This window comes from Canis lupus, chromosome 2, assembly GCF_048164855.1.
Source record: "Canis lupus baileyi chromosome 2, mCanLup2.hap1, whole genome shotgun sequence".
NCBI lineage: Eukaryota > Metazoa > Chordata > Mammalia > Carnivora > Canidae > Canis > Canis lupus.
The window spans coordinates 32,007,646-32,022,020 of record NC_132839.1 but is presented as its reverse complement, the minus strand read 5'-3'; the positions used below and the strand labels follow the sequence as shown (position 1 = coordinate 32,022,020).

At 34.7% G+C, this 14,375-nt stretch overlaps 1 protein-coding gene across 4 annotated transcripts in view; it reads right to left on the bottom strand.

The window, feature by feature from the left end:
* The window catches only part of CERT1 (ceramide transporter 1), a 105,146-nt gene that overhangs the window by 23,031 nt on the left and 67,740 nt on the right, over nucleotides 1-14,375 (bottom strand). The window contains exons 7-11 of one of the 4 annotated variants that reach the window (XM_072794877.1): nucleotides 12,315-12,472; nucleotides 7,779-7,871; nucleotides 3,849-3,935; nucleotides 1,354-1,446; nucleotides 774-851 (exon numbers count right to left, since the gene is read on the bottom strand). In XM_072794877.1, coding sequence (XP_072650978.1) covers nucleotides 774-851; nucleotides 1,354-1,446; nucleotides 3,849-3,935; nucleotides 7,779-7,871; nucleotides 12,315-12,472 — 509 coding nt within the window. The remainder of the gene's footprint in view (nucleotides 1-773; nucleotides 852-1,353; nucleotides 1,447-3,848; nucleotides 3,936-7,778; nucleotides 7,872-12,314; nucleotides 12,473-14,375) is intronic. The other 3 variants (XM_072794844.1, XM_072794866.1, XM_072794855.1) reach the window with 3 other exon arrangements.

The following is a 14,375-nucleotide window of genomic DNA, read 5'->3' as shown; positions in this document are numbered from 1 at the left end:
AATGCAATCCAATAAAACACATTCACCATAAAGATACAAAGCTGACTGGCAAAGATACAAGGATTCAAAAACTTTAAAAACTAATTCTGATACTAAAAAGCATTCCTTCAATAATACTTTGACTTTATGATAAGGGCAGAGACTACAAGCATCTAAGGGCAGAGACTACAAGCATCTAGCTTCCTGTCTTAAATTCCTAAATACTTAATGATGCATAGGAACAGGAATATTAATTTATAATATCCAAAGGTAATTTGCATAACGAAAATACAAATCAGCTCAATGGAGCTTAGTATGACAAAAGTAATGAGACAAATATTTAATAAAGCTATTTTCTTGTTGAATTATGAGATACTTTAAATTAAATTAGAAGTGAGACTGCTGAAATCTGCTTTTATGCTTTAACAAACATATCCTGTAAACCATGTTCATCAAAGTTGTTGAATCCTATTTGAGGAAACAGATACTACATGATATTTAAACAGATACTACCAGGTATCTTCTGCTTGTTTCAATTCAATTTGAAATCTTTTAGGAGTACCTCCTATATGGCAAAATTCCAAGCTATTCACAGCAGAGACTATAAAGGGCACATGCAAGCCTGACAGAGGAACTATTTAGTAGATACGGAAGGTCTTTTTAATGCTTATTGTTACTATTTAAAATTCAAAATCAAAACACGTGGCCTAACCAAAAGATATCTCGGAACTGGGAAAGCAGGCTGAAATATAGCACAGAAAGACTTAAGTCCACTCCATACAGTCATACGGTACCTGGGAGCTGAATCTGTGAACATCGTCAGAGGCACTGACTAGATCAATGGAAGACATGGAGGAAGAGCGACTATAGGGCTACCAGAGACAGACAAAGAAAAAACCAAGTAATCAGAACAAAGGCACAACAGAGCATTCAGTACCAACTTCCAAACACAAGATAAAGAGAGAACAAAGCACTATATGAAACAAGCTCAACAGCAAGTGCTGATTTCATGCACCTATTATGGTTTATGCTCCAAATTCTTTCTAAAAAGAATGCAGTGCTTCCAATAATTCAAAATAATATCACTTAACTCCAGAGAAAAAAGTGATTTAATATAACTGGCTACACTTCTAGTTAACTATTTTGGACTAGCCATTCCCTATCCCCAGCCCCCTTTCCCGTTAAACAAAAAAGAAAGAACATTATATTCATAAGATTTCTAACTCTTTTGGAAGATGTATATGAAAGAAAGCATATAATATATAAAAAAAACTCATTCCCAAATTCAAGAAAAGGGAAAACTTATACAACAATATAGTTCCATCAACCGTGAAGAATAATATGGATTTTCAGTAAATTCTGACATTAGCTTACCTTTTGGACAAATCTATGAGTCCCCACAGAAGAAAAGGCATCTCCAGATGGCATGGATGTAGGCCAGTGCAATCTGACCTTTTCACTCTGTGACTAAGAAAATATATAATGTTAGGTGGGAAGATTTTAAAAGTGTACTTTGCAGCTTAAGGATGGGTAATATAACCTACCAACAATTAATGCTTTAGTACTTTTACCAAGAATCTTTATTAACCCTGCTCTTGAAATAATTTTTTATCCAAACTCTGGTCAGATTATTCCAATCACTCCACTTCATCAGGGTTGTACAGAGCCATACCATTTGAACCATTGTCATTGTCTGCTTCAGTTATGTTACAAAGAACATATAGCATGGATATCTTTATCTCCTTTCCATGAAGGAATTCGGTCTTCAACCGGCTGTGTCACTCGTGTCAAGCTGCCCTTTAACCTTTTAACCTTCCTCCTCCTGTTCCTTCTCACTTGAATTATTCAGTATCTACTAAATATAACATACCAGAAGTTGTGCTGTGTTGTGTGTGTGCTCATCTACTAACTATGCAGAAGACAAGTGGTAATTTCTGTTCAATGGTATCTGAACAGAACTACTAAGATCTCCTTTCTCACTCACCACTTTACTAAAAATATCTTTCTTTGTGTTGGTAAATAATGTAGAACAATGTAAACTCAAAAATGTCTCACTGAAGAGTTCCTAAGTAATGGCTGTGCTGACAGGAGGCCTGTGCAAAATCTACTGCATACAACAAGGGAAATGATCTGAATCTTAGGAACTAATTTCATGGGTTACTGAAACTTACTACTCCAGAGCATTACCACATTATAATTATCTCTGTGATATCAACATGCCCATTAGGCAAGGAAAATCAGGGTCTGTTTAATGACCTGCTTTGTAGAGTATCTACCACAGCATCAAGAAGAGACTGAAATTAAGCAGTCCCACAAATACTCCTTTTTTCTTAAGTTTACAAAAGTTTTCATCAATCCTCTTAAATTCCAGAAATCTGACTCAACCACTGTATTGATATTCCGTAGAGTAGCATTTTAGAGCCAGAAGAGACCATTTGAATCATCTTGTGTAACTCCTTGTTTTACATATTAGAAAACCAAGACCCAGAGAATTGAAGCAATAAGTTTATAGCTACATAGTTAGTCACTGACAAGACTAAGATTGAAGTTGTCTTGACCTACTCTTCCCAAAACAGTACACTACTCTCCCCTCAAATAGCACAATAAATAATAGATTAAAACAAAAACTAAACAAAAAACACCACAGTGAAGAAAAACAAAACAAAACATTTTAAAAGCCAAACACAAAGATACTCCCTCAGATGATACTTTAGGCATCCAAAACTGGAGCTCATTTAAGAACTGAAAGTTTCCATTCTTATTAGACATTGAATAGCATATTTTTGTGGCATAAAAAAATAAGTAACAAGCTTTATGAATTAATGTAACAAAAACTTTTTATCACTCATTCAGAAAAAAATAATGAAAAATAAACATGAAAAACAAAAGTCACTATTGCAGGTGAAATAGAAACAGAGCAGTAAATATGCATAATGGACAGGACTACCTTAGCAATGACAAGGAACGAAAAAACCAACTTTTCTATGCAAGTTCATTTGTAGTGTTATTGATACACCCAGGAATTTATTTGCAAGTTGCTTAAAGCCCTGAGAAGAGTAATTAAAATTCACCTGCAAGTACCATCTAGTGGTAATATATGGTAACTGCATTGTTGCAGAATTAAAAGGAGGCAAAGAATAGAATATTAATCCTGAGACTACAGTTGAAGGATTTAAGAAATGTTTTCCTTCAATCTCCACAGAAAGAGCTGGGTATAACTGTTGTGAATTTGGTAATGATAAAATACTGAGGGAAGTTAAAAGTGAGGAAGATATCAAGGGTAAGGTAGGGGGGGTGCCTGGGTGGCTCAGTGGCTGAGCATCTGCCTTCATGATCCCACTGTCCCGGAATTGAGTCCCGTGTAGGGATCCCTGCATGGAGCCTGCTTCTCTCTCTGCCTGTGTGTGTGTGTGTGTGATAACTAACTAACTAACTTAAAAAAAAAGGGTAAGGTAGGGAAAGCAATAAAGGAGTTAATTAAATTCTTGGTCCTCTTCCTTGTGAATTCATATGGTCAGTACTTGTGATACGGAGAAATTCAGAGACTGCTTCACTCATATTAAACATATGCTTGTTTTTATACAAAGACAATAAAGTTGGATACTTTACGGGGTTATTAGGAAGACTATTTTCATTTAGTCTCCTGTTAATCATGTAAGATTCCTTTAAGCAATCAGTGGTCTCCTATTGCTTAGAAATTCGTCAGTGAAGGAACTGAGTGTAAAGATTCTTCTACATTTGTGACTCAATGTAGACACAGTTCATTTTCTAGGTTCATTTCTATTATGGTCACAGTTTCCAAATTCTATTTATATAAAACAACATACATCAAGGAATGCCTACTGTTAGAGTTTTAAATAAGATATTACCTGTTCTTCTATTTTATCTTGTCTGTCAAGAGCAGCTTCAACAGCATCAAAGAACTCTTCTTCATTAATCAGACTGTTTGGCCCTTCCTATTCAAACACATGGGAGAAAGAATTAGTTAAGAAAACAGAAAAAAATTTCCCTTAAATTAAAAAGCAACAACAACAACAACAACAAAAAACAAAACAAAACAAAACAAAACAAAACAAAACCCTTTTTGTCTCATCATGCCTCCCTAGGAAAAGATTGCTAAATCATTGCTAGATCTATGGGACACACCAGTCTTCATCTGACTTCCCCATGTGCAGTATTTCTTATGTGAATGACTCTCTAAAGAGTTCTCTCCCACCTTGGATTCCTAATTTCCCAATTCTTCTCTATCCAAGCCTCTTCTTTAAATCCCCTTAAATATGGGGGTACCTCAGGGTTCCACACTTGCTCTCCCTACAGCACTTACTTGTTTCTAAGGCCTCAGTCATCATGCGATGATTCCCAAATTCACAGCCTATCTACCTCTTTATTAGACCCTTTGCATCCCGTAATACTTAAGACCTCCTCAGGTGAATGCTGCAGTTCATATTCAACATGTCTAAAGCCTGTTTCTTCTACTTCTACACCAATCTTAACAACAGCAGAAGGCTAGGCCTTCCTGGATTCCTCCCACTCCCCTCATTCAATCACCATACCCTATAATCCTACTTTCTAAATATCTAAGTTTATCAGTGTCTATTCCTACTGTTCTTTTTTAATTTAGGCTATCTTTAATTCTCACCTACAAGACTGAAAAAGTCTTGGAAGCCCCTAGTTCACCACTGTCAACTTCAATCCATTGTCCTCACTGCAGGGAGCAAGAATGATTTTTCTAAACTGTAAACCTGAAAACTTCACGTGCTTAAAACCCATTGCTTGAGGATATGAAGGGATCCTTACACGCCTAGCTAGCCAGCCTACCACCCCCCTCCTCTCAGTCAGCTCCACCCTCCACAGATAAAGTCTTTCAGTAGGGGGTTGATTGATTGATTGATTGATTTTTGTGGGGGGGGGGATTTATTATTTATTTGTTTGTTTGTTTGTTTATTTATTTATTTATTTTTGTGCTTCTGGCTTCCAAATGTTTTCCTTTTCAGCCCCTACAAGTCAACACTCTGCTATTCACCTGGCTAATAGCTACTCAGTCTACTCATTCTTAAGGTTTCAGCTAAAATGTTGTTTTCTCTGTGAGGCTATCTATCCCTGACTCAAAAACCTCTCAGTGCTAACAGTGCTCTGTAACTGTTTGGTAATTAGTCTGTCTTCCCATTATATACTCAGGTAAGGGCCCTCAAGTGAGATCCTCATGCCTTGTACAATGTCTTACATTTATAGTAAAACTTAAGGAATGAATTTAATATTAAAAAGTAATTTCTGAAGCTACAAATGAAACATTTAAGTTTTGTTCAATAATTAGAACATCATAAATGTTTGATAAGAACTGAATCAGTGTCTAAAACCCATGCAAATGTAGTACTCACACAAGAAAATATAGATAGCTCAAAACATCAAAAGGAAGGGGAAAAAAATATAAAAAACAGAGGCCCTAAAGCCCTACTTCATTTAAGAACTATATATTTAGGGATGTCTGGGTGGCTCAGTGGTTGAGTGCCTGCCTTCGGCTCAGGGTGTGATCTTAGGTTCCTGGGGTCCCGGGATCGAGTCCCACATCAGGCTCACCACATGGAGCCTGCTTCTCCCTCTGCCTGTAGCTCTGCCTCTAGCTCTGCCTCTCTCTCTGTGGCTCTCATGAATAAATAAATAAAACCTTAAAAAAAAAAAAAAGCCACTGTATATTTAAACTTGATACCACAGGATGTCAATGAGAAAAAAAAAAAGAAGTACCCTTAACCATTTTCTTCATTAAAAGAGAAAGAGAGAGGTAAATTTCAGATGGATGGAAAAACAATCATTTATTCAACAAATGCCACTAAAATAAAATACAGATTCTTACATTATACCATAATCTTAAAAACCCAGATGTACTAGCCATATATTTATATTTAGAAGATATCATTAAAAAATTAAAAACCCAGGAAATACAATTATTTAAAGTAGGGAAATTTTTTTAAGCATGATAACCAAATGTAGAAACAAGTCCATCAAATGACTAGGTGATTAATTACATGAAAGTATAAAGCTTTTATATGGCAAAACCCACAATCAAAAGTTTAAAAAACTAAAAAGGGAAAAAATTTGTTGAAGAATGAAAAGTTAATCCTCACATCTTCTAAATCAATTAGAGAAAAAAAAAATCCCCAAACCAAATAAAAATGTTAAGGAATATAGGTGAGTCATTAAAGAAGAAATACAAATGATCAATAAACAGTTTTTTTAAGAAAGTCTACCTAAATCATATAAATAAATACGCAATTTAATATCTGAAACTAGCTAACAAATGTACTTATTAGTACAATGCCCCTCCTTCTTCCATTCTGCTCTTTCCCATCCCTCTTCCCTGCCCAAAACCCTTGTGGACAGAAGTAAACATAAACAAGCATACAATTACATGTGTATATATATGGCTGGGAGGAGATAAACTGGTACCATATATTGTTAAACACAAAGGCTTTTTTTTTTGTATTTTCTATAATCTTCCTATATGAACATCTGGTTTTACTTATAATATGAAAAAAAATAGGTAATTTAAAAAGTCCACCCACGAAATAAACCAAAAATAGCAAAAACAATCTGCTTAGCTTCAGGATAAAATTTAAAATTGTAATAGCTTGTATTCTAGTTACCTTCCTTTTTAAAACCCTGAGGGTATCTAATTATATGATTTTTACACATTCTAGGAGGAATAATTGACAGCTTAATAATTCTGAAGTATTACAGCTCAAGTCTCATCATTATGAATTTCCACACGTGGAAATCAATTCCAACATAAAACATAGTCAATAGCAACTCTATTTTTTTTTCCTTTCTAAGATAAAAACGGTGAGAAATTTTTCTTTCTTTTTTTTTTTTTTTTTTTAAGATTTATCCATTTATTTGAGACAGACTGTGTGTGTGCAAGAGAGTAGGCAAGTGGCAGAGGTAGACAATCTTCAAGCTGACTCTGCTGAGAATGGAGCCCAACTTGGGGCTTGATCTCAAGATCCATGAGATCCATGAGATTCTGACCTGAGTGGAGACCAAGAGTTGGACGCTTAAATGACTGAGCCACCCAGGCACCCCTCTTCTATTTTCTTAAATATAAACTAACCATAATTATTTTAACGTTCTACTTCTATCTCAATGATTCTTCTTTAACACTCCATTTTTAAAATAAGCATTTCAGAAATACCAACAATGTTAGGGACTATTACCAAATACATTTCTTATATCTTTTTCCCTCTAAAGAAATACCATGGAAAAACAGCTTATAAAATATTAACGTCTGTGTGTGCATACGGAGGAGAATTTACTAATTGCCTAATAAAGAAACAAAAGAAGAAAAAAGTTAGTTTTAGATATTTTCAAACAATAAGGACAAGGCAATGAGGACAGTTCAAGTTCTGCTATGGACAGGACCTCCCAATACATACAGCTAAAATCTTTTTGTCTGTATAGTACTCAGGGTTTTCCTCCATAAGTTGCTTTTATTAAAAAAAGAAGATAACATTAAAATTATTGTCCTCATAGGATAGATAAAAACTTGTCCTATAATGCAGACAGGCCTAATAAATGAGTTTTTGACAAACCTACACTAAATTTTGTAGTCAATAAAAAAAAAATCTATTTCAGAGTAAGCCTAACATTTATCATGAAATACATATTTAATCAAAATAAACACTGAAGAATATATTACATATCTAGAATACTTAAAGGTGATAAAAGCATTATTTAAAAATTAATCACTTTTGTGACAGATATGGCCTATATTTTCCTTCTTCTGAACTAAAAATATAACTTCATACCTCATAATCTGGCCCTCCAAAGTGGGATTTTTTCTTCAGTTCTGTCATGGCATTTTTGTATGCTTCCTCTATTCTTCTTCTCTTCTCAACTTCCTATTAAAAAAAAAGAAAGTGAAAAATTATCATTTGAAGTGGCCAAACAACAATAACAACCCCTCCCCATTCCTGTGACGAATGAGTATTCTGCCCAAGAAAAGACTTTTCTCTGAGCTACATATTACACACAAGTTATCATTTAAATCATCACTAAAATCTACCATATAGGTAGAAACAAAGAAAAGACCACAGAAACACAATGTATTCATGTTTGTTTTCCCCTATAAAAAATTCTATTTTGCTTTAAAGAAAGAAAGCAACTCAATCAATAGGTGAAATCAATGAATGCTAAAATATATTCTAAGAAAGATAAATTTCTGGTACTTTCCCACTGCTGGCTAAAATTATTTCAGGGCTGAAAAAGGGCTTAGATTTTTACTTTAATCTTTTCCTTTAATACAGAACTTTAAGAGGGTAAAAGACCCAAGGTCAACACTTAAAAGAAAAAGGTTGGCCTTGGCACCAGTCTCAAACTTATTTCTACAACAATGGACTATACTGGTCAAATCTGATAACTGAACTCTAACAAGCTTGTAAGGAATCTAAATGCCTTTATTTCCTTACCTCAAATACTTAAAGGTTAAATTAAAGTCTACATGAATTCACACAAAGCTAACTACTTCCAAATATCCTATCTGAATTAAGCTCATGCAAATCAGTGAATTATTTCATTAGACCCAATGGCTAATTTCTGCGTACTCAAGGGAAAGAGGGTCTACAGATCTACCAGGATAGCTAAAATTAAAAAACAAAGAAAACCTGCAAAAACTTGATAATACCAAGTGCTGCCAAGAGTGAAGAGCAAATGAATTCTCATCAATTCTGGTGGAAGTATAAATGGATAATCACTTGGGAAAACTGCCAATATGGATATTGGCACTACACTAGCTACACTAGTGTAGCTACACTACAGCTAGCATATACCCCATGAACCAACAATTCTACTACTAGATACATGCCCAAGAGAAATAAGTGCGTATCCACCAAAAGCTATGAACAGGAATACACAGCTTTATTCGCAGTAGCCAAAATATAAAAACATAAGTATCTACCAACAAGAAAAACTGATAAACAAATTGAAGTCATACAATGAAATAAAACAATAAAAAAAGAATAAACTACCAGTAAATGTAACAACATGAATGAATCTCATAGTCAATGCTGAGGGAAAACAAACACAGGCATGTATATGGTCACATCTAGACGGTGGTATGGTATGGACCAGGAAGAGGCATGTAGGAACCTTCCGGGGCATTATAAAAATTCTTTACCTTAATCTAAGTAGTGATTAAAGGGGTGTACATATACGCACAAAAATCATCAAGCAGTACACTTAGGATTGGTGCACATCATATTTATGCTATAACCTAATTTTAAAAACTGAACACAACCAAAATATACAGCACAGAATTATATTCAAAGAATTTAAGGGAAAATGAAAAAGCATGTGAAATTACACACAAGAGCCTATTAACGTAAGCAAACATCTTCAATGAATAGATTTAACATTGTTAGTAACTAAAATTGTTTAATCTTACAATTTCTGATCCTCTTAGACATGACCAACTAACAATTAAGTACACTTCTATAATAGAAGGGATTATTACAGGTAACCAAGAAAAATCATCACAACTAAATATTAATTTTCTATTATTCAGCTGAAATAATGGAACTGACATTAGAAATCAAAGTTAAACAATTCTGCTATTGAATAGCTTTTTTTTAAGATTTTATTTATTTATTGGAGAGAGTGTGCACAAGCAAGGGGAGCAGCAGAGGGAGAGGGAGAAGCAGATTCCTTGCTAAGCAGGGAGCCTGATCCATGGCTTGATTCCAGGACCCTGGGATCATGACCTGAGCTGAAAGCAGATGCTTAACTGACTGAGCCACTTACAGGTGCCCCCAAACAGCTGTTATTATATACGTATTACCTATTTCATGGCTCTCATTAGATTAAGCTCCTTGAAGGATGATTTCCTTTTCATTGGTGCTTCCCCATTTTTAGCTTAGAGCTTAGCAGATTAGAAACATACAAATACTTTTTGAATGAAACAAATTTCAGTTAAATAATATTAAATTATCATCGTACTTTCCTTCCAAGTTATATGAATTACTTAAAAGACATACCTGTCGGGCAGCCTGGGTAGCTCAGTGGTTTAGCGCCGACTTCGGCCCAGGGCGTGATCCTGGAGACCCAAAATCGAGTCCCACGTCAGGCTCCCTGCAGGGAACCTGCTTCTCCCTCTACCTGTGTCTCTGCCTCTCTCTCTCTCTCTGTCTCTCATGAATAAATAAATAAAATCTTAAAAAAAAAAGACATATCTGTTGGTGAACACTTTCTAAGAACTTCCTATTCCTTATAATGTGTATACGTACATACATACATACATTTGTGTACACCACACATATACATATAGGTATACACACACACACACACACATACGGAGTATCAAACATACCCACACTCCTAAATTTCATGTAAAACATAACTGGGATTCTATTTCAGCGTGGAGGAAGAATTATAGTGAAGAGAGGAATAAGATTTGACATCAGACCTGTAAAGACTATAAAATGCAGTAATTTCCCAGTTTCAATTAGTATTGTCTTTTGTGGCTTTTCTTTGCTTACATGGTGCCTAGAAAAGCAACAAAATTATTTTTTCCCAGATCCTTTATTGCTCTCCAATAGAGAAAAAGAATGAATAAGACTGACAACAATGAAGGTAAGCAAAAGCCACTTTCTTTTTCAGCACTGCAAGTAAGACACTTGATCCCTTAAAGGATGGGAAAGTCACATTTCATTTCTAATGAATATTTTTTAGGTAGTGTGGTTGAATATATGAATGAAGATGATGATCCCTTAGTGAAGGATAAAAAGTCAAGAGACTGAACTGTTAAGATAAAGTTGCCAAAAAGTTTGAAATAAGCTAGTCTGGACAAGTAGGAGTTAAAGGGTTGTCTTGTTTTCTCAACACAGTTTTTTGTGTGTTTACATGGAAACTTCTAAAAATTCAATTTGATCCACATTGGTATAGAGCTGAAATCTCTGAAGATACAAGAGTTTGACTCTAGAATAATAATAATGAAATGTCTGTACTTTGAATACACATTCTTGCTGCTTGTTTTAAAGAATATATCCTGCCCTTACATCAGTGCCTTTACCTAGTTTCCTGCTCAAAATGTTAAGATCTTGAAATATTACAAGCAATAAGACTCACTTACTTATGGCAACATTCTGACTAAAGTTTGGCCTAGTATTCAGAGTTGAAATATAAAATAGAGGGCAGCTCAGGTGGCTTAGCAGTTTAGCGCTGCCTTCAGCCCAGGGCCTGATCCTGGAGACCCGGGATTGATTCCCACATCAGGCTCCCTGCATGGAGCCTGCTTCTCCCTCTGCCTGTGTCTCTGCCTCTCATGAATAAATAAAAATCTTAAAATATACATATATACATATATATATATTTATATATAATAGAATAAAATATTCTATTCTATATATATAAATATTATACACATATATATACACACATATATATAAAAAATAGAGTAAAATTCTTCCAACTGGTACATAGCATCACTGGACCAGTCTTGAGACCTCAGTTCCTTCTATATAAAATGATGGCATTAGACCAGAACTAAATTTTCTGAGATATGTTTCAGTTCTAACACTTTATTATTTTGCTGATGTTGAATTCTAAATAAGAAGTTTTCCTACTAAACAAATTCACTGAGCCATAATTGACACTAGGAACTAAAAGATTCATATTGTAATGTTACTTACTATCAGTGCTAAAGTTTAAACAAAGGTGGAAGTAGGTGAACATGAGGCAAATGTTGAATGAACAACATATGTTAAATAATAGCACAATGACCCTGGAGAGTATGTGTGTATATATGTTTGACTTTATAAATTGGCATTTCAGTTCATATAATTTAAATGCAGCTTCACATATTCCACAATAAAACTAGGTAATGTTAAGTGGCTCATCATTTCTATTCCAAGGCATTACTATTACTACTACAAACATTTTTAGATTAAAATCCTACCACTGGGGCACCTGCCTTTGGCTCAGGTTGTGATCCCAGGGTCCTGGGACTAAGTCCTACATCAGGCTCCCTGTGCCTATGTCTCTGCCTCTTTCTCTCTGTCTCTCATAAATAAATAAGTAAAATCTATGAAATAAAATATAAAATAAAATAAAATCCTACTACAAATTTGTGTTGTGTAGTAACTGAATATGTAACTGGTGAACCTCACTAGGAAAATGAGTTTCAGATGCCTACAAAGTTTCAGAGTAGTGCTCCCTGTACTTCTATCAATCCCAATAGATTTTTCCCAAAGAAGTTAAACTGTTCAATCAATATATAAAACTGAGATAAAATGGGGATTATTTTTTTAAATTATTATATTTAAATAAAATGGAAGAAAAACTAGACTTACCTTATCCAGTCTCTTTTGCCAGCTGTCCTCACGTTTTACCATTAGTTCAATACAATGAGAAAGTGTAGCAAGGATTCCAGCAGTAGTTGCTTTAAAAGTTATTGCCTCCCCTTTAAAGTCTATACCATTAATTCCTCTTGGTGTTACATGTGGAAATACTGAAGAAAAAAAAAAGTTATTCACTGAAAATCTTTCTAATGAAGAATTAACTGTTCATCAAAACTTAAAACTAGAAAATGTTTAAAACCCAGCAAGTCAGAGCAGGCTTTTGGATTATAATTTCCCTTTTGTTGGCCAACATGTAAACATTTCCATTACATACTCCATAAGCAAAGAAGTTTGTGGCAGCATATGTACTTTCTTATCTCTTTTTTCTGGATTCTGTTTCCTGAAATCTATTTGCTGTACTGCACCCAATGAACAAAGTGGTAGGAGGAAAAATACTTTAACAATAATACCCTGCAGGTTAAAGTGGGACTAAATTACACCAAGAACTACTTCACGTTCTAAGAGGCCTGAAATTTAAAAAATACCTAACAATAAACTATAGAATTGAATAAGGTAATGTAAAACTTTTAAATAAATGCCCCAAATTAAGTCTGAGACCAATGCACGTATCACATGGCTCTTATGTTTATATTAAATGAATTAAATGAAAAATCCTACAACTTACAAGTTATGCAAGAGAGCATAACTTACACTATTAACTAATAAGAAACCATTCCAATAGAATGCTTATAAGTGAAATGATACTTTCAACTTTAAAAACTCATGTAGATATGATAGCAAAGGTATAAGCCACAAAACAAATTGATAAAATGAACTTCATCAAAATTTAAAATCTCTGCTCTTAAAAGTATTGTTAAAAGAATGAAAGTTATGTAGAATGAATAAGTCTACAGGTCTGATGTATGACACAGTGACTATATTTAATAATACTGGGCTGAATACTGGAAATTTGCTGAGACAGGTTTCAGGTGCTCTCATGACAAACAAAAATGCTATCTACATGAGGAAATGATATGTTAATTAGCTTGACTACAGTTCATTATGAATATCAAATCATGTTATATAGTTAAAATTCATTTAATTTCCATTTTAAAAACTTTATAGAAAGATAATGAGGAGACAAGCCACAGGCTACAAGAAAATCATTGCAGAGCATATATCTAATAAAGGACTTGTATCCTTTATCAATATATACGTTATATATATTAATATAGAATACTGACATTCAATACAGAATACATACTGTAATCTCAAAACTTTTTTTTAAAAGACTTACTTATTTATTTATGATAGACAGAGAGAGAGAGAGAGGCAGAGATACAGGAGGAAGGAGAAGCAGGCTCCATGCCAGGAGCCTGACGTGGGACTTGATCCTGGGACTCCAGGATTGCACCCTGGGCCAAAGGCAGGCGCCAAACCGCTGAGCCACCCAGGGATCCCCCTGTAATCTCAAAACTTAATAAGAAAATATGTAACCCAACTAAAATATTGGGCAAAATATTTAAACACTCTTCAACACAGAGATATGGATAGCAAATAAGCACATGAAAAGATGCTCAATACCATTAATTACTAGGGAAATACAAATAACCACAACAAGACATCACTAAACAGCTATCAGAAGACTAAAATTTGTGTTTTGAAAGATGTATTTATTTTAGAGGGAGACAGAGAGAGGATGCATGGGGAGGGGGAGCAAAAGGATGGGGAGGGGTAAAAGGAGAGGGAGAGAGAATCCTTGAGCAGATTCCCCGCAGAGCTTGTACTTTAGGTAGGGCTTGATCCCATGATCCCGACACCATCATTTAAGCAAAACCAAGAGTTAGGCCACTTAACCAACTGAGCATCCAAGTGTCCCAAGACTGACTGTGCCAAGTATTAGTGGGGATTTGGAGGAATCAAGACTATCCTATATGGCTGGTAAAATAAATTGGTGTTTTATTTTTTTTTAAGATTTTATTTATTTATTCATGACAGACACAAAAAGAGAGAGAGAGGCAGAGACACAGGCAGAGGGAGAAGCAGGCTCCATGCAGGGAGCCCGACGTGGGA